Raw genomic sequence first — 21,930 nt, forward strand, 5'->3', positions numbered from 1 at the left:
AGGAAGAGATTTATCCTGCAAACTTGTCATCTTGTGTACACCCTGGCACAAGGTTACATACCCTGAGGGTACTTGAACCCTGGTTTGAAAAACACAAGCTTGAAAGATTCCCAGGGAATGATTTATTTGTCCGGGTATGTGATCTTAATGTGTTCATTTTAGTTAGAAGTGACATTAACATTCCTGTAAATGGAGGAAAGGTAACATTCTATTTTAGAATTTTTGGTTCACGTGGGCCCAGGACCATCTTTGAAGTGGAGGGCAGGCATGTATGGTAACTCTCATTCTGCATCTCTATCATGTACATTCTATCTCAGAATGAATCTCAGCCTATTCACTTCTCTCCACCTCCACCATCATCTCTCTAGGGACCATTGCAACAGCATCTTAACAGCCTCCCCACTTGCCCTCTATGATCCATTTCCTAAAATGAGGCCAAAGAGATTCTTTAAAAAATGCAAATCAGATCATGACTCCCTGTTTAAATCTTCAATAAATAAATTGAAATAAATATCCTGGAAAATGCTTAAGAGCACACACTCCACCTAGGTGGCCCCACCACTTTCTAATTGCTTGAATGTGGGCTCATTATTAATAGCTCTGTGCCTCAGTTTCCTCACATTTAAAAGGGGAATAGTCGTACGTATCTCATAGGGTTGCTGTGAGTATTAAATGAGTTAATAAATGAAAAGTGCTTAGAACAATGCTGGTATATACACAAAACACATGTTAGCTCTTGTTGCATGATTATTATTATTTTTTGTGGCCACTGGCTGGTATGGGGATCTGGTATGTGTTTGCAGTATTAATAGACTGGCTGCTGCTTACTTCTCCTGCTCTGGCTAGAGCCATTCTCTCTTGTCTATCCTACTACAGTCCTACAGACCTTTCCCTGGCTCCTCTTTCCTGCCCTAGGGTCTTTGTCTATTGAGAGGTGTTTCTTCTGTCTAGAATGGTGTACTTTTGTCTCTCACATGCCTGCTCCTTTGCAGCCTCCTTGTCTCAGTGTGACTGTTATCTTCTCAGACAGGACCTTCTGGCCATCCCCTTTAAGGAGGTTCTTCTCTGATATTCTCACCAATATCCTGTTGGGTAATGTAACAATAGTTTTCTCAATTTTGAAATTAGTTATGTATGTTTTGATACCTTTTCTGCTTGCCTGCCTGATGCCACATGGCTAGCTCCTTGAGAATAGTGAAGAAGTCTATTTTGCTTATTATTGCAAACCCAGGGTCTGGCATAGGGCCTGGCATCTATGTATATGTGAAATAAATTAATACATATTTCAATGCTATTACTCCACCCCACTCCTCATTGTCCCACTGCTAACTAAACACAAGCATTTTCATAGAGGTGAAGTGATTGAAATGAATATCAAGTGGAGTCTGGAAACAGTTCATAAAAATAATGTAGCCTTAAGATGTGGTATACTAAGGTGGGGAAAGACTATGCTCTGAGGGTGGTGGGGGCATATGTAGGCTAGTGGAGTATAGGAACATCAAGGGTGTGTGTGTGTGTGTGTGTGTGTTTGTGTCCCAGGGTGCTTTTCAAAGCAGAAAAGGTTTCTGAGGGTGAAAGGACACTGAAGAGAAGTTTCAGAGATCTTACACCATTTACGCCATGACTCTGCCAAAGTGGAAAATTTTAAAAAGTTTTTCTTCCCTCTCTGTTTCTGGAGGAAGGCATTTATTCAATGTGATTTTCAGGCCAATGTATTTAAATTTATGAGCAATAACTGGTTTTGTACTTCCATTCCTCATGGTGTGCTGGCTTCTGATGATATTTTGGAAGAGGATAGAAACAAGACAAAACAAAATATGCATTGTCCCCCTTGTGCTTTAGATGTCAGGCATCAAACAACCCAGAACAAAGTGACCACTTCAGCTCTGCTTCCTCTGACTAGATTCTCACAGTGACACAGATATTGGCCACAATTTCCTCTTTATAGCTTCCCTGTGTACTCCCAGGAAAGTCCCAAGTGACATACCCAGTTGCCAGACCCCACAGACTGAGGTGGCTCCTTAGGGGCTTGGCATCGTCTGCAATGTAAAATGTCTAATGAGACACTCCAAAGCTGTGGAGAGGGAGACACTCCCCCCCCAAGAGCTGCTGAGAGGGGCTTTCTAATTCTCCCACGGGCTTTGTAAATAGTTTCTGAGACTTTAAGAACAAAAGTCCCACAGAATCGCTGGTTGGCAACTGCTGTGGCTAATTTTATTTTCATCAGGCAAAGCCCAAGGCAGGGATGCCTGAGAGAGATTGTGAAAAGAGTATTTTTCATTTTTCCTTTGGCAGTTAGTCACAAACCAAAATTTGAAATGGCTCCAACTTAGATTCTTTGGAGGGAAGAAAAAGGGAAAGAAGCGGGTGGGGAAGGAGGGAGGGAGAGAGGGAGGGAGAGAGGTTATGAAGCATAAACTAACCTCCAAATAGATGATCCATTCTAAAAGTACTGTAACTGCACTTAAGTGGTAGGAAAGAAAACTAAAACCAGAAAATGAACTCCGACTATAGGCTAGGCACTGTAGGAGTCACTTTACATATATTATATCTTATTAAATTATCACAAAAATAAAGTAGGAGTATTTTTATTCCTCTTATAGGAAACTGAGGCTCAGTGAACTCAACTAACTTCCCAAGATCACATAGCTAGTAAGGAGAAGACGGGATTTAAATCTTGTTTTGTCTGATTCTAAAGTCTATGCTCTTCCTATTAAACCTTGCTGTTTCTATAAAAGACCAAATTGGAAAAGGTTTCCAATAACCAAAAAATACTAAGAAATATTTATTGAGCACCTGCCATGTGCCAAGCACTATGCAAGGTGCTGTGATTCTGGTGGCTCCAATGGGCTTGATCCTTAATATGGTTGCTAGTTAAAAGGACCCATTGGAAAATGACTCCTCATAATATTAAGTATTCATCCAAAGTGTTTAGTTGTATTAGTTAAGGTATTACTAGGCTGATTTAACAATAGTAAGGTGTACTGAGATCTTATCTCAATTGCTTTTTCATTCTTACTTCTAACCTCATTGAGTTAGGGTCTCTAATTGTCCTGGCTTTCATAATCTTCACCCTCCTAATGCATTTTTCCAGTCCCCTTACTATCTTTCTTTTCTTTGAACACTAGTCTCTCTCTCTCTTTTTAAAGCTTTCCTTAGAAAGTTATTTTTGGGAATTTTCTGTTTGTTTTTTGTTTTCGTGATAGACACGAATGATTATATACTCTATCGTAACTAAATGAGAAAGGCTAGAGAAAGATGAAGAAATAAGAATAGGGTCAACATCACTTTCTGAATCAAAGAACACTTTTCTCTATATATATCATAGAGAGAATCAGGTATAAACTGACCATATACACAGTTGGTAGTGTTCAAAATTGGGGTAATGAATAAATGTGGATATTAACTGTCAAATGCCATCGTAAGCCTCCTGACGGGGCTGTTGTAGTACCTCATGTATATATCTTATTCAGAAAATTCTACTAGTCAATCACATAGTGATTTGTCTGTTAAAACCCAACAGCAAACATTATGTATAATTCTACTACGCACACTGGGTGTCCATTTTCTCTCAAAGATGGGTGAACTTTTAAATGAAAGCTACATAGGTTTGTAATGATTGGAATCTATTTCCTTAGAAATAATATCTGTCCTTTTAGCCATAGAACTTGAGAGGCAAAAACATTTTCACCAACTTTGACACAGGTTAAAATTCTTTAGATATAAATAAATCATTAATATAAAACTTACCTTTAGATGTTTCCCAGCATACAAAGGAATCAATTAAAGACAAGCCTTGCTTATAATAAAATGCAGTTAACTCCAGCCAATCAGCATCAAGTGTACTAATGACAGATCCTTTTCTTGTTACTTTCATTGACAGGATGCCTTCCTGATAGGTCCAGCAGGTTGAATCATCATCAAAAACATTGAAGACTATATACAACTTGTTATCTAAGGCCAGGCATTCAGAAGGAAGAAAAAGGGGAAAATTATAATTTTATTACGAATTATTAAAATCTCTGTTTTTATTTTATTATTATGTTTTCTTTATCTACTTATGTTTCTTGGTATAAAAATTTCTTGATTAATCATGAGACATTTCAAGCATACAAATGAGTATAGAGAATAAATAAAAGTACTCACGTCTCAGCTTAATCAAATGTTAATATTATGCCATATTTACGTCAGACATTTTTACACAGAAATGAGAAATTAATACCATTGAGGCTACTATGTAGTATTACCTTCTCAAGAAATAACTACTATAATGAGTTTGGTGTTTACCATTCTCATATAAGCTTTTATTCTTTTAATACACATTTATATACTCATAAATGATATATAATGTTTTGCAATTTAAAAACTTTATTTAAAGTGTCATACTATATATATCTTTTTTCTTTTTTTTTAAAGATGACCGGTAAGGGGATCTTAACCCTTGACTTGGTGGTGTCAGCACCATGCTCTCCCAGTGAGCTAACTGGCCATCCCTATATGGGATCCGAACCTGTGGCCTTGGTGTTCTCAGCACCACACTCTCCCGAGTGAGCCACGGGCCGGCCCTATATATATCAATCTATAAATTGATATTTTTGTTCAACATTATGCCTTTAAAATGTAAATAACTATATAGATCTTTTTCATTTATTTTAACTGCTACATAGTATTCCAGTTTATTATTCTCCTTTTGATGGGCATATACATTATTTCCAATTTTTGTTATTACAAACATTTTTCATGTCTCCATGGACACGTGTGAAAGTTACTCTAGAATACACTTAGACATGGAAATTCTGGGTCATATCTTCTACTTTACTAGAAATCAGAAAACTCTTAACTTGGGGTCTGTGGAACCCTACCCATGATTGTGTTTTAGGAAGTTTAACATCTCCTGTATACAGACAAAAGTATTTGGATTCCATGGATTTTACCAGATACTCCAAGAGGTTTTTTTTTTTTTTTTTTTTTTTTTAAAAGATGACCGGTAAGAGGATCTCAACCCTTGGCTTGGTGTTGTCAGCACCATGCTCAGCCAGTGAGCAAACCGGCCATCCCTATATAGGATCCGAACCCGTGGCCTTGGTGTTATCAGCACCGCACTCTACCGAGTGAGCCACGGGCCGGCCCTCTCCAAGAGGTTTTTTGTGCACTCCCCTACCGCCCCCTCATTACAAATCACTGCCATAGAAAAGTTATTAAGAAGTATATAATTTAAAAATACAAAGCAGAATCTAAAGATAATAATTAAGTATTATATTGAATTTAGAACTTAAAGGACTGGAAATCGACACCTGATTTGATCAAAGTCAAGGTGAGAAACAGCATGGAGTCTAAGTGTAGCAGCGAGAGGAAGAGAGTGAATAATAGCTCTCTGACCATAGCTCCAACAACTTGTGCTCACTCTTTCATTCTATAATTTTACATTGCAGGAAAATCAGGGTGGTTGTTAGTAAGGGAATTGGTCAGAAGAGGGGAGGGGGCGATGGTGGGAGTGGGGATGGGTGAGATGATGAATTGCGAAATGCTCCTGGTTCTTTCTTCAGAAGATTGTGCTTATGTGGTCAAATGAATCTCTGCCATGCACAGGCTGTCGAGCATATCTCATTACAACCCAGAAAGCCTATGACACCAATGTGTGCTCCTCCAGCACCAAGACTAATCAGAGAATCAGCTGACAGCAGCTAACCTAATACAGAGCTTATTCTGTGCCAGGTACTAGGCTAAGCACTTTGTAGACATCTCTTGTTTACTTCTCACAACAACCCCGTGAGGAAAGTCCTACAATTAGCCTCTTTTTATAAAGATATCGAGGCATCTGACTCCAGAGTCCATGCTGTTAATACTAAGGAGTAATAGTCTTTGATTTTCTCTAACAGTGCTTTTTTAAAGCATGTGTGTAAAGGTATCAGAAAACTTTGAACAGTACGGAATACATGAATAAAATACTCTCAATTTCTTGTGAAGATTTGCTAGTTGGCAAAGAAGAATAAAACTATTGTTTAAAGTTATTTTAGGCTGCAGGCACTACTGTTATATCAATTGTTTCATCATCATGTGCCATTTTCATATTCTAGTTGATGATTAAAGAAAGCCAATTAATTCCAATGGTGAAAGCCATCCATGAAATCGGAAAGGCCAAAACTACAGTTCACACACACTGTTTATAAGGACAAACATAAATCAGAGCAGCTTTCTTAATAGACTCACTTCTTTGGTACACATGCACAGCCTCCATTTTACAAGGGAGTTTGGGCTGACTAAATGGAAGCCAATCTTCAACACAAAGTTTCATTATGTGGATGGCATTATATGACTCGCCAGGGACAAGTGTCTGAAAAACTGCCTTGCCTATTTCTGGCTGTAATAATTAAAAAAAAAATCATGACAAATTTATATTAGTTCATTTAGTCTTTATAATCTTTAGAAATGTACTCTGCCTCATATTCCTTAAAAAAAAAAACCTCAAAAACTTATTTTGCTAAATTTAAACTAGAATTATATTCTTTTTACTCATCTTGTCTATTACCTTCTCCCTTTCTTGATTTAGAGGAACTGGGGCTGCAATTTTGTTCCACTTGACACTGTCCGCTTTCATGATGAAGTTCTTCCTCGATTCCACTTTCAGATGATTGTCCACTCAATGTTCCTTCACTCCAGCTTTTACAGTTTTCATCTGAACAGTATGTCACATGTAGTGTTGATTCTATATCTCCATCAGAGTTGGTTCCATTGCAGAATTTAGATGGTGTATAATGCTGTGATATGAATCCTACAAATTTCATTCCTCTTTTAGCAGCAACATTAATCTGAGGTTTAAACAGAGATGGCGGAACAAAATGTAAACTCCATTTACATTGATTACTTTATCAATTAACATTTAGGCTTATTGAGGAAACCCATTAGAAGATGGAGTAATTGACCTGTTACTAAAGACCCATTCATAAACTAACCCCTAAAACAGCACTGCTCATAAGACTATGTCAACTATCATTGTGACTTCTTCATTTTTTTTTTTTTTTTTTTGCTGGCTGCTACAGGGATTGAACTCTGGACCTAGGTGTTATCAACACCACGCTCTAACCAACTGAGCTAACCAGCCAGCTTTCATCATGACTTCTTGAAACAGAACTAATACACCTTAGGAATTACAAAGACAGGAATCATATTTTATTCTGAAAGGCTACCATTTGGGAAGAACTGACAATTCTACAGCATGATTTTTGAAGCCCATATAACAATGGTCTCTCCATTTGAAGCAAAATTAAAAATTATTCCAAGAAATCTCCAAAAATTACATTACCAAATATATTTTCATTAATAAAGAAGAGACATTAATTTTATTTATTTATCCATCTTTTGAGACATTAATTTAAAAACAAAAAACCCCACACAGCATTGTTTGCTTGATGTTGATAAGGAAAAATGCTAAAAGACTAATTCTTGACAAATATGTACATATAAAGCATAAGCCCAATTCATACCACAACTCTCAAGCTTTCTGAGCTGTTTATATCTCGATGGTATCATCTCCTATTTGGGCCAAATACACATGATTAGGTTCATTCCCATCAGTTAAAGAAGCATATGTCAATGCCAATGAAATAATTTGAGACCTTAAGAGTGGTTATTTTTATACTCAGAACTTTTCCAATTGATGTGTTTGTAAGACTAAGCTTTTATTTAAACGCATACACCCAAAAACCTAAGGCATTTTCCTCTATGCTTTTGCTTTACTTCTTTGTTCTATTTGTGTCTATGTTTTTCTCCTGTGTTAAACTGGTAATTCTTTTGAGGGAAGGGACCGCGTCTTATTCATCTTTGTATTGCAGTATTTTGTACTTATAGGTGCTCTATAAGTACTTGTTAATTAAGTTAAAATGAAGAAATAGCAACGTCTGTTATACAGTCAGTGTTTAAAACATTTAAATTAAGTGTTATAAATGTTGCCTGGGAGGAGAAGAAAGGGTTACCGTGGAGGTTACAAATGCAACGTCTATAGTTAGAATGAAACGAATACAGAATGAGTGAAATGAAATGAAATTCCAGGAAGAATTGGGGCAAAATCAGAGAACAATTTCCAATGAAAGGGGCAACTGTAACTTAGCTCTAAGCTGATGAGGTAGTAGCATTCTGAGAAGGGGGATGTATGGGTGTGTGGAGCTAGGACTAAGAACTAAGGCTGGTGCAACATCATTTACTCCTCTAAATTAACATATTGAGATTATAACAAGGCATGAAGCCTCAAAAATAACCAGAAATTTTCCTTTATATCAGGTGTCCTAGGAGAAAAGGAGAAGGAGGGGTAAGGAAACATGGCATTATGCAGATGGAAATGGGTGAACTTATTGGCAGTGCTTTCTTTAAGTCTTATTAGTTGATCTGAGTGAAAAAATGCAGAAAGGTTTTTCTGTTTCTGGAAAATTTTATCTGGAAAGGTCTGGTAATAAATATAATATGAATGTCTTTTCCATTTTTTTAAGTTGGAGGATTGATTTTTTTTTTTAATGTTAACACTTGCAAACCTAATTTTAAAATAGAGTGAATACTGGTATAATGTTAAAACTTGTCTTAAAATCTAGCTGTTCAACAATCAACTCTTTACACAGGGCAGCCGTTCAAAAATAATGTTTGGCATTCATCTATGGCTCTTGTTCATTGCTGAGGCAATGCTCAAAAATTTTATGTGCTGTTTCCTGAAGCTTTTCTCTTCATGAAATAGTCCCATTACTCTAATTGCTGAAATAACAGTACTTTCCTGTTTAAACAGATCTTTAACTGTGTCCAGGAAGTCAAATGCAAAACAAGGGCTCTGATGGTGAGCTATTAAGATTAATTTAGTAGCTACATTTTTGTTTTCAAAAGAAACTTTCTGGAGTGAATTTATTCCCAGAAAAAAAAAAAAATTTCTAAGAATAGTGATAGTAAACAGTATGTGTATTTTGTTCATAAAAATCTAGTCTCAAAGACTTTTCCTAAAAACCCTCATTGAATGGTGCCTTTATATGTAAATGAGAAATATTGTTAGCAGCTATAACTGGCTATACACAAACCAGAGATAATCTTACACACATGGATTATTTTCAGCTTGGAAATAACAATAGAAATGAATGAGTTTCACAGTTTCTTACTTGAAAAAAATGCACTAAAAAAACCCCTTCACCAGCCAGCTGCCGAAAAAAACCCAGAAAAATAAATAAAAAAATCTTTTATCATAAAATCCCATCAAACGACAAGCAAACAGAAAAGACATTGTTGGGGGGGAGGGAGGAGGGGGGAGGGAGGGAGGTTTTGGTGATGGGGAGCAATAATCAGCCACAATGTATATCGACAAAATAAAAATTAAAAAAAAAATAATAAAATCCATCAATTTAGAATATTTATGGCATGCGATTTTTTTCTTGATTTTAATCTATACATATAGTGTTCAACTTTTCATTTAAGTTCCAATTAAATTACGTTGTATAGACTTTTTATCTTGACAGTCAATATAGTTCTCATGTAAAATGCCCATAAAATATTCTGTTGTATTGATACACCATTTTCTCCTTAAAAGGCCTCCAGTTATTGGGAATTTGGCCCCTTATTCATAGTGGATTGCATATCTTTGTATAAAAATGATTTTTTCCCATTTCAATTATTTTCTTGGAACAGATTCCTAAAGAGGAGATTACTAGGTCACAAAATAAAATGGGATTTGCAATTCTTATTATCAAATTCAGGAACTCTGTACTAATTTGTTACAATGCCAGTTGAAATATCAATGGTAAATTTTCTTAAAGCTTTTCCAACATTGTATTTAATAATTTCAGTTTAGTTTCCCAGTTTAATATTGGTGAGGTATTAATTCTTAGTTTTTATTTACATTAAAAATTATTAATTAGGTTGAACCTGTTGCCAACTGTCTCTTTATTATTCATGTTTTCTTTTATATTTGCTGTCCATGAACTTTGTACATTTAAGACTGGATATCACTTTCATGTATTTGTATTAATTTCCTATATATTCTGAAAATGAAGCTTTCACAGGACACATTCGTTGGAAATTTCCCCTTGATTCTGATTTTTAGCTTAGTTTTCCTAGTACATAAGTTGTATTAACATACTCAAACCCCTCAATCTATTCATAATTAAATGTGTTTACTCTTCCATTTTCTTTTGAATTTTTTTATACTTAAAAAAATTATTTTGGGCTGGCCAGTGGCTCACTTGGGACAGCATGGTACTGATAACACCAAGGTCAAGTGTTCAGATTCCCTTAAGACAATTGCCAACCCCCCCCCCAAAAAAAAACCAAAAACCAAAACCCCAAAAAACCAAAAAACCCCATAATAACAAAATTACCTCTTTATTTCATCTGAAATGTGTGGAATCTATTTTCTATGGAACAACTGCCCACTTTTCCAACAACATTTATGAAGTAATGATTGTTCCTCCACTTTATTTCATCATATTTGTTATTAAACTTCTTATATGTCTTTAATTTACTTCTGGCATCTTCTTTCTGTTTCACTGGCCTGCATTTCTGTTTTTAACTCTGTACAATTTGGTACACTTGCTTCAATATGTTTTAAATTCTGGTAGAATAAGTCATCAATCATTTCCCTATCTTTATAAAGTAAAAAAGGAAATTGATAAAGAAATACAAATGTTTCTCAATATCCCATGAAAAAATGTATACATTTAGTACCTTTTCTATTAGTTCTTTTGCTATGTCATTTGTTTGTGTCTCATGAGTTAGAAGACATTCCTCAATCACAAGCTTTGGGCGTCTTTGTCCATTGGGTGCTGCTGAATGCTTCGGGCTGTAACAGAGAGAATATATATATTCATGGTTGGAGGCCGATTGCTGCTTTTCAGCTAATATACTCACGTGACAAATAAGGTCAAAGCAATCGTTTTTTGTTATGTCAAGCCTAATGGCTATCTCCTTTTATGAAAATACCAGAAAAAAACACAATAACTTCTGTTAGCTTAAATTTCCTCAATTTAAACTTCTATTAATTTAATTTCTAATTTAAAATGGAAGAAAGGCTTCATGTCTGTCGTTTTAATAAAAGTTATGAGAAATGATTTAGATCGTCGTTATACCTCAAACACAAGTAAAAATCCTGTTTAAATGCAGATAGATATTACCCTGTCTTTCTTTTCTTCTTTTCTGATGTTTTTTTCCATGTCAGGTCACTGCTAAGTCTATCTGAAGTATGATAAAAGCAGAAATGATAATTTATACGTGGTTGATAAGATTTGTAATTAGGACAAATGGTTTTGATATAGTTGAAGAGCTGTGTAAAAAAATTTAATGTGTTAGTTTAAGACATTGGTCTGGTTATTTTCATTCTTCATTGGAAGGGGCAACAATATTTTACCATGAAAACTATCAAATTTACAATATAGGCTGACAAAAATGGTTGCAGTATTGTTGGGAGCTTTAAAAATTAAAAAAAATAAAATAAAATGGATGACGTTTAAATTTTATTTTGGTGGAAAAGCTGATGACGTTTTTCTAATATGTGAGAACTTGGCATAGCATGTCTTTGCTGTAAAAGTTTTAGAATTCAGAGATAGTTTCCACTGCCACTATTAATAAAACAATACAGGAGAGTTCAAAAAGCTCAGTGAAAGTGGACTTTGTAGTGTGGCCAACTCTTTGCCCAGTGATAGTTCTCATAGCCAAATGCTGCTCCTTCATCTGCTGAAGTTCTACAGGAGCTTCCCTGTGCTTCTTGAGTCTATTTTGCTTTCCCTTTGCTCACTGACATCTTCATCTAGGTCGCATTTGTCTGCAAGGAGTAAAATGAATCAGGAGTTTTAAGGAAGGAGATGTAAATTTCTGTGATTCAATCCAGGTTCAGCCACTGGAAAATGTGCCTTAAACCAAGCCGCCCCATTATCCTCCATTCTCCATCACTTTGTTCAAAATTTCTTTTCTTTTTGACAAACTGCCTCTGTCAACTGCCTCTTAGTAAGACTGTTTTCTTGCGCACCATGCTTACCTTAATTTCAAGCGTGACAGCACCGCTCTATATAGGTAACTTGCAGGTAGGTGTTTCCGCTGCCCTACAGGTTGTATAACAGGATGAATAGCCCCAACAATATATCCTTTAAGATAATAGTCTTCCACTTTTGTGACTATATCCAGAATTGAATTTATCTTGATAACTTCTGGGTTTGATGAAGCTGAAATATCAAAAGCAAAGAAAAACTTACACATTCATAAGATTTAATTATACTTTATTTTGTATCTATGTGTGAAATACTAATGAATAGGAAAAATATTCATGTGGCTTAATTTCAAATAAAGTTACACTAACATGTATTATATATTTTCTAAACTCATTTCAGAAAAAAGCAAAAGTGACCTTACAAATTAGTAGATATGTAATATTACCAATATGTCTTAAAGTGGAAACACAATGCCTTACATGTTTTTTCAATTAAAGCAGCTTTATTTTTTGGGATTTCATTTAACTATATTTCCATTGGTAAATATTGAAGACATACATAAGAGAGGAAGTTGAAAACCCAATAGTTTTTAAGATAAAATGCATAATTTCTTAAAAACAAACATCATACAAATCTAAAAATTAAAAATGGGAGAAATGGCATTTGTTAATTGTCAAGGGCTTCCATATTTCCAATTAGTCTTCAAAAGCATCATGTTTTAAGTTTCTCTGGGAAGCTAAAAGTATGATTTCTTATGGAACTTAATATATTTGCTTAAGTAAGTAATTGAAAAAGTGAAGGTATTGAGAAGTTCTTTTTAATAAGTAAAAATTCTAAATATAGAGGAAATTTTAATGCAAAGTTTATACACAATTGAACTATTCATTGAAGGAGGGTAAATCTGTAGAAACTACAGGATTACACTATTTGTATAGACTTTAGAATAATAAAAGGAAAGAGTGTGTTATTTGGGAAAATGCTCATAATGTTCCAGAAGTATTAATTTAAATAATAATTTTATTTTCTTTTTTAAATGTTATTTTATCAATATACAATGTAGTTGATTTTTGTGTCCCTTTACTGATTCCTCCCTCCCCCCTTTATCTCCCCCATTCCACCTATCAACATCGTATCTCTTCACTTGTCTTAACAAGTTCAGGGAATTAAGATTGAACAACTTTATTTTCTGTAACAATGTTTCTCATTTTATGGTAAACAATCAAGAATTAATATCTAGAAATAGACCTGAGTAACAAAAGATGTGAAATAAATTGCAGGTATGGGCAGAGTTGGCTGTTGGCTTCTCTTGGTGTGGTCAGTGGTACCCAGCAAAGAATTGCTGCTGATTGCCTGAACACAGGAAGAAGGTTAAGAAGCAGATGAGGAAGAAGGGTCAGAGGAAATCCCCTCCTCCCCTTACATTAACATCCACACGATGGAACAGAAATCCACCATCAGTGGGTATTGATGCCAACTTCTCAAACTAAAATAAAGCACTCAGCAGAAAAGTTATATAAACCAGGATGAGTCTATTTCCTCCAATTTTCATCTTTTGTATTTAAACTAATATTCTGCTTGCAATATATTTTCTTCATCATTATGAATAGGAATAAAACAAAGAGAATGATCTTAACTTTGAAGAAACAGCTGGGCTTCCTTGTAAACAGCCCAGCCCGCTTGCTTGTGTGGCAATTCTATGATTCATTTGGTTTTACTTGTTTTAGTATTTTGACTATGACCCTGAGTTCTAAACAAAGGAAGTGAAAAACTATAAAGTGAACAAACTCTTAAGACCAAGGAATAAAACATAACCTAAACTTATTTTTAGAACTATGCACTAATCCTACAAAATTTTAAAGAAAATTGTAGTCTTTCAATGGAACATGTTGCTTACTGCAGAAAGTGGAAATAATTTAGTATGATATAAAAGTGTCTTCATTGTCCGGCCTTTGCCTCTTGATTCAGGCTTCACATTTTACTTTGGCATGCTGGAACTACTGGGGGTTTCTGAATCTGCCACTCTGTTTCATGTCACCAGGCCTTCATTTCCTTCTCTGCTCCCCCAGCCTGAGTTAATCATTCCTTCCTCTCTGCTGTGTGTACTCTACTAGTGCCCTTATCAGACGGTATTATAATTATTTGTTTATATGTCTCTCTTGGCTGCTAGACAGAGGATTCCTTAAGAGTTAAGAACCTACCTTATTCATGTCTTTCTATGCTTATCATGTTCCTTAGGTCATTATGTTAAACTGGAAATACTGCTCATAAAAGGAATTAAGCGGCAATATTATTGCATAAAAAAGAGAAAGCAACCAAGGTTAGCTAGTGGTAATAAAATAAAAGGTTAGTAAATTCAGGAACAATTGTATAGGTTACCCAGACCTTGTAGGAGAGAGACAAAGCAGGGGAAAAGGCAGTACTGTGGAATTGTTTTTTATTCTTTTGATCATAAAAATGAGGGTAGTCCACAACATAGTGAGCATCCAAACAGAAAAAGTTAAAGGTCATATTCACTTCAGAAGTTTCTAGCATATGCCCCACCTTATGTTCCTTGTATTCATGATATTATAGTGAGAAAAACCACATCTTTGCAAATGAAGTAAAAAGTAATAAGAGGTAGAGCTACATGGAGTTTAATTAGCTCCATCTTGGAGTGAGATCTGGAGAGAAATTTGGGAGAGGATTATACCACAGGCAAAGGATGATTTGATGAAGAAAAAGTGTGGCTTTTATTCAAAAGCGTTCACTTGAGCTTGTGGGCTTGGGAGAACTTCTGGATACTGTTGGCCTTGCTTCTCTTACTGACTTGGAGTCACTGTTAAGTTATACGTTGTCTCACCTAAGTCTACTTTGGCATCACTGCTTGGAATGAAAACCACAAATCAAGAACTCAGGGTTGGGAAAAGTCCACTCTCCTGAAGCCTTGGGTTAGCGTTCAGAGAAATTTTGGCAGCTCGATTCTCTAATTGTTCTCTGTGGAGTAGTGCAGGAGCCGACGCATAAAAGGCACTTAATGAGTTCAAAGAGGCAATTAAGTTGTTACTACAAATAGAATATTTGAAAATGTTTCAATTATTCTGTATTTTCACTAGATGCTCAGCAGTTAGTAATATTATTCCACTCTTTAGTTCTATAATACCGCCTTCATCATTAAATTTGTGGTTCCATGTCATTGGTGATTGATAGTGGTGTTGGATCCACAACAGTGTGAATGAACTTAATTCCACTGAACTGCACACTTAAAATGGTTAAATGGTAAATTTTATGTAATGTATATTTTACCACAGTAAAAAAAGATATGTCAGACTTTTAATTATATATATTAATATATAGTACGTATATTAAAATATATTATACATATATTAAAAAATATATAAATTGTGGTAAAAATACAAAATTGACCATCATAAACATTTTTTTACTGTACAGTTTAGCAGTGTTAAATATATGCACATTATTGTAAAACAGATCTCCAGAACATTTTCAGCTTGCAAAACTAAAACTCTATACCCATTAAACAATTCCCCATTTCTCCCTCCTCTCAGCTCCTGGCAACCGCCATTCTACTTCCTGTTTCTATGAATGTGACTACTTTAGATATCTCATATGAGAGGAATCATACAGTATTTGTCTTTTTGTGACTGGCTTATTTCACTCTGCATAATGTCCTCAAGTTTCATTCATGTTGTAGCATGTGACAGGATTTCTTTCCTTTTTAAGACTGAAGAATATTTCACTGTATGTATATGCAACATTTTGTTTACCCAGTCATATTTCAACGGGTTGCTTCTACCTTTTTGCTTCTATGAACACAGGTGTGCAAATATCTCTTTCAGATTCTGCTTTTGTTTCTTGATTCTTTTAGATAAGTACCCAGAAGTGGGGCTGCTGAATCATATGGTAATTCTATTTTTAATTTTTTGAGAGCCCTCCATACCATTTTCTATAGTGGCTGCATCATTTTACATTCCTATCAATATACAAGTGTTCCAATTTTCCCACATCCTTGCTAACACTTACTATTTTGTTTTTGTTTTTTTTTTAAAGATGACCGGTAAGGGGATCTTAACCCTTGACTTGGTGTTGTCAGCACCACGCTCACCCAGTGAGCTAACTGGCCATTCCTATATAGGGATCAGAACCCGTGGCCTTAGTGTTATCAGCAACGCACTCTCCCGAGTGAGCCATGGGCCAGCCCTTGTTTTCTGGTTTTTTGATAGTAGCTGTCCTAAGGGGTGTGAGGCAATATCTCATTGTGATTTTGATTTGCATTTCCCTAATGATTAGTAATAATGAGCATCTTTTCATATACTTTTTGGCCATTTGTATATCACCTTTGGAGAAGTATCTATTCAAGCCCTTTGCACATTTTAATATCAGATTATTTGTTTCTTTGTTGTTGAGTTGTAGGATTTCTTTATATATTCTGGATACCAACCCCTTACCAGATATATTATTTGTGATTGTTTTCTCCCATTCCATAGGTTGACTTTCCACTCCATTGATTGTGCCCTTTGATGCACAGAAATTTTAAAGTTTGATATAGTTCTATTTATCTATTTTTGCTTTTGTTGCCTGTGCTTTTGGTGTCATATCCAATAAATCACTGCCAAATCTGATGTCATGAAGTGTTTCCTCTATGTTTTCTTCTAGGAGTTTTGTAGTTTTACACCTTACGTTTAGGTCAAAAATTTTAAAAAAATACAACAGCAACTGTCTTGTTGGTTTAGAAAGGTATTTGCCTTCTTCCTCAAAAATGATGCAAGAAAAGTAAAGAACTTTGATACTTTGCCAGAAGTTTTACTTGATTATCTAGCAAGGTAGGTTGCAAACTGGACACTTAAAAATCGGTGAAGTTGACAGAGATTTTAAAGCTTATTTAAAAAACACTATTTACTTGACAAAAGTGAAACACAAAAGTACATGGATTGTGGCTGATAACTTAAAAAAATAATGAGTGGAGGTGAGCATTTCATTTTTGTGAAAGTTTGTCTTTATAAATTGTAAAATTAAATATAAGAATAAGGATGCCTTGGCTTGGAAATCCTCCCTGCATTTTAACAACACTGTAGGCCAGGTGGTAACTATGATGTAGTTATCATTATGTGTGTGACGTTGGTTGTTTTTCCATGTGGTATGACTGGACAACCCGGTATACTTGAGGTTTCAGTCAACAAACTATTCAAGGATCACTTGCCGAAAGAATATGAGTCCTGGTTGTTGCCTGAAAACTTTCCATTGGCAATATCAAAAAAATCCCAGTCTCAAAGTTGGCAGAATGGATCAGCTACTTGGAAGAAAAAGCCCAGCTTTCTTTTAAGAAATGAGACATTACCAATACTTTTGACAATCAACAGGAGACTATTAAGTGTAAAAATGGGATATGAGGGCTCTGAGTCTGAAAGTGATTCAGAAGACTCAGGTCCTCCATGTAAAGAAGTTTTCAGAATATCTTTCTTTTGCTTAATTTTATGTATGTGAGAGAGACAGAGATAAGAAAAAATTTATATTTAAAAATGCCTAAAATAGATTTTTCCATAAGTGAAAAATAAAATTACAAAGTGATAAGAAAATAGTCATGGTTTAACTGATGCATTTTTTTCTTAGTGGTACATAAAGTAAGGGTGTGTTTTCAACCAATGGTGCCTTAGAGTCAATGAAATATGGTAAATTATATAGCAAAGAAGTGGTTGTATATACATTGGCTAAGAGAATGAGGATTTGAAGAGCTGTTGGTTTGATGGCACAGAGTTCCCAAAGATAAAAAAAAAAAGAAAAAATCTAATAGGGATAAATTCTAAGTTCTTTCCTCAAGTTCAAAACAGAGAGTGAGAGAAATCTGATTTAATATATGTTCAGTTAGGGGCGAGGGGAAACCCAGGGAACTTTAGCTAGCCACAAACTAATTATAAGCTAACAGTTAATCTAATGTGATCATTGGCCATCTGATTCTTTCAGAACTGTCTCCATAGGAAGGAGGCTCACTGAATTCTGTGCTGAGCGAACCATCATTGGTACATTCTCTGCTTTAGCATTCATCTAATAATAATTAAATATACTGGTATATTCACCTAATTATCTCATTTGATATCTGCTTTCCCCACAAAAATGAAAGCTCTATAAAGGCAGGGAATATATATGCTTTGTTCACTGCCATATCTCTATACCTAAAACATTGCCTAACACATAAATGTTTAATTACTATCGGTTAAATGAATAAGTGAATTGTGTTCAATCGAGGGCTCAAATTAGAGACAGACAATAACAAGTTGGTGTACGTTCAAAAGTGGTCAGGATAGTGAGAGGTCTGGAGACCCTGACAGGTATCCTTCCACTATGTGCAAAGTAATATGTGAGGAACAGGACACTCTGGATATATCTGAGGGGCTATCAACAGAGGAGGTTGGCAGGTGGGACACTGATTAAGCAATGGAAGAGTCAGTTACATGGAGGAATATTCACCCAAACTGCATGTGGCAGGGCAGAATAGAACTTTGACATGCTCATTTAAAAAAAAAAAATCTGTATGGTAAAGAAAAAATGTCAAAAAAAAAAAAAAAAAGTGAAAGAGATTTTTGTTCCACTTAACTGGAAAGCACACTGCCAGCAACCTCAAAACTCAAAAATGTAGCACACAGGTAACCCCTTACCTTACAAAAAAGGAGTTCCCAAAAAGCCCATCCACTTTTTCTATAAGAAAGGCATGGAGCCTCCTACCTTCAGCAACCCTCTCAACCAAGTGCTTATCAGATTGGGGTGGTGTTTCCCAAACTTTAGTCATTTGAGAACAGTTTCACAATTTTGGTTACATCTGAACACCACCTGTACATTTTTCTTTTTCTTTTAATTTTAATCCTTACATTTTTCTTTTAATTTTCATTGTAAGCAAAATCAATTTATTTCAAAAAGAATTTGTATCACTCATATAACCTTAAAACAAGAACCATTTCCCATAAGTAGAAAGTTGTCATACAAATCAATACAATGAAAAGAAAACTTATTAAATTCTAGCTAGATACTCTTATCTGCTAAAGACTCTGAGCTACTCTCTCAAAGAGATCTACTCTCTCTTTGTTGAAAATGAAAATTAGTCATTAGAGAGGTGTTGAATACATATTAACTCCAAACTGACTGCAAGGCTTAAAAGCAATTGAAAAGGGCACACCTTTCTGTCTGTGAGATCCAATGTTATTTAATTCTGTGTTTGTATGTACAACCTAAGAACATCTCATGTACAATGCCAAGTCATCTGGTGAAGGCTTGGAGACTCCCTGGGTTAGAAGTAGCAAGGATACCATTAGCAAAAGGGACGGATGACACCAGAAGGAAAAAAATGAATTAAAAAACTAGATAAAAGAACTGTAAAAACATTACAGTCTGAGGCTACTTAAAGGGCTTACCACACATCATTAGCCCAAACTGATAATAATAATGAAATCATCCTATCCATTCTATTATTTCAGAACATGGTTTTCAAAGGCAGAGTTATGTAACATGTTAAAAATAATCACCAAGAAGATAGCTATAACAGAATAAAATTGGTGCTTAAAGAGGTAGAGAACGTGTTTCTGAGGAACACCTCATCTCTGGTGATGTCAGAGAAATTTACTGTCGATGGAATAAATTCTGATTTTCTGGTCTAATCCACATCTTCTTGCACTCTCAATAAGGTAAGGGTATTGTTTTGAGTCTCAGTGCAAAAGAAATGTTAATGGAAGAAACGCACACACACAAACACACACAAAAGAGAGTTTTAGGATATATTACAAGGTGAGAAATCCGGAAAAGTTATAAAGGAGAAAAAAATATTGTACGTCAATATTTAATAAGTATATTTTAACATAAGTTCAAGTAAAGATTGTATTTGTTTTGGGACCACTGATTTACATTAATTATTCAACTCTTTCAAATGTGCCTGTTTTCTTCTTTGGAGATCTGTGTCTTTTGATAAATACTTAGCACCCAGAATAGAGATGACAATTATCATGGTAAGTACTTCAAAAATACTTATTAAAAAGCCATCTGAATGAAAAATTGGACATAACAGTAACAAATTCAACCAACAGAGCTCCAGGGTGCTCATGGAGCAGTGGTTTAGGGCATAGACTCAAGCAACAGACTGCCTAGATCCATTTCCCAACTCTGCTCCTTACTAGCCTGGTAAGGTACTTCACTCCTGTGTACCTCAGTTTTCTCATCTATAAAATGAGAATAATAAGAGAATCTACCTTATATGGTTATTAGGAGGATTAAATATTTGTTCCTAGAAAGTATCTGGCACGTAGTAAGTTTTATACAACTATTGGTTACTTTGTTAAATAAGGTGGAAAGAGAAGCAACACACTATTCTCTTTAAGAGCATTATATCACCTCAGTTCAAATCCTGAATGTGCTGCTTACTAGGTATGTGATCTGGAACAAGTTACTTTACCCCTCTGACACAGGGTTAAATAATACTATTAACTTCACAGAGCTGCTGTGATAGTAACTGTAAAACATGAGCCCAAGGGCCTACCCATGGCTCACTCGGGAGAGTGTGGTGCTGATAAAACATGAGCCCAGGGCCCAGCACAAAGTAAACACTCAAACATCAGTGATTTGCCCATTTAAGAAGATAGTTTCAGATGAAGTTGTCCTTAGAAATAAGTCATTGTTGGCTTTAAAAAAATCTCCAGGAAGATTATTGTAGGGATTTGGATTTATTCCAAAAACATGGCTTGGCCCCTAACCTGCAGAACTCTAGGTTAGCGGTCCCTAACTAATACTGAGACCAAGAGTACCTAGCTCACACTGCAGATAGGGGCATCTAACTCACACTGATCAAATGCCCATGGGTATCAGGCTGATAAAACAAAAAAAGGGAGCTATGCTGGAGAAAGCTGTGATACCTGGAGAGCACTCAAAACCTCATCCAAAGAGTGTAGCAGCATTCCCAGTGCTGCCATGTGGGAATGTGGGACCCATGTTATTGGATCTTCTAATTTTTAAGAAAATCCCCAAATTAAAATTCTTATGTAATATCTCCCAATTTTTAAAGGTGACAATTAAAATATTTTAACACTGTGTACCCCAAGTGAGCTCTGTTTGAAAGCTGAATACGGCCCATATCTCACCGGTTTGACTTCTGTTCTGGGTCACCCCAGGGATTCTGCAGACCAATGCCTGCCCAGGTCCAGGCCAGGCCACCTGGACAATCTTAGACAGTGGTTGGTCTCCTGTGACACAGAAAAAGTGATCCAAGTCTTCCTCATTAGTAGGAATAGGAGAATGATGGTGACAAGGGGCTGAGGTTCACTCTATTAACAAGTTGTCCTCCTTATTGGGACATTGCTGCAAACAAGCCATCACCATTCAAGAAAGGTACACCCAGGAGCAAGAAGAGGAACAACAGATGTGGGAACTTCATTGAGAACTTCTTTTTATGTAATCCCTCCAATTCTTAATGTTTTTAACTGTGCTGAGATGAGACTGGAAGCCTGTTATGAACTTGTTAGATATTCAAACCTGATTCAGCTTAGAGATGTGAGGAAGGGGATAGCTGTGCATACAGAGGGAAGAATTTTCATCAGTGCTTGCCAGAGCGAATAACTACATCTCCATTATAGGCTCAGTGTTTGAGGCCAAATCTTTGATTTGATGTCCTTATACTGAAGCAGTAATATCAGAGGCTGTATTGCTTTTTAAACACAGGAAATTAAGGGTGGTTGTTTTGGCTAGAATTTGAACAGCACAGGCGGTTAGCAGCAGCTGCAAACCCTCTTGCACTACTTCTTAGCTCCCCAACCACCAGCAGTTCTTTCTCAAATCTTCTGGAGAACGAACACATGGTGTGTTTACAGCTTTAATGGGTGTGGTTGGTTATTGTTAAATTGATGCTACATGATTTGTAAAAGCTTTATTACGCCTTCCAAGGCTATTGTTGAGGAACCGATGAAAGAAAGCATTTTGCATTACTTTGAAAACTATACAAATGCAATGTGAACTT

At 35.6% G+C, this 21,930-nt stretch overlaps 1 protein-coding gene across 1 annotated transcript in view; it reads right to left on the bottom strand.

The window, feature by feature from the left end:
- Nucleotides 1–21,930, bottom strand: part of RFTN2 (raftlin family member 2) — a 55,367-nt gene that overhangs the window by 24,817 nt on the left and 8,620 nt on the right. The window contains exons 2-5 of the mRNA XM_063080342.1: nucleotides 11,996–12,179; nucleotides 10,690–10,804; nucleotides 6,530–6,809; nucleotides 3,751–3,954 (exon numbers count right to left, since the gene is read on the bottom strand). Coding sequence (XP_062936412.1) covers nucleotides 3,751–3,954; nucleotides 6,530–6,809; nucleotides 10,690–10,804; nucleotides 11,996–12,179 — 783 coding nt within the window. The remainder of the gene's footprint in view (nucleotides 1–3,750; nucleotides 3,955–6,529; nucleotides 6,810–10,689; nucleotides 10,805–11,995; nucleotides 12,180–21,930) is intronic.

This window comes from Cynocephalus volans, chromosome 1 (assembly GCF_027409185.1).
Source record: "Cynocephalus volans isolate mCynVol1 chromosome 1, mCynVol1.pri, whole genome shotgun sequence".
Classification (NCBI taxonomy): domain Eukaryota; kingdom Metazoa; phylum Chordata; class Mammalia; order Dermoptera; family Cynocephalidae; genus Cynocephalus; species Cynocephalus volans.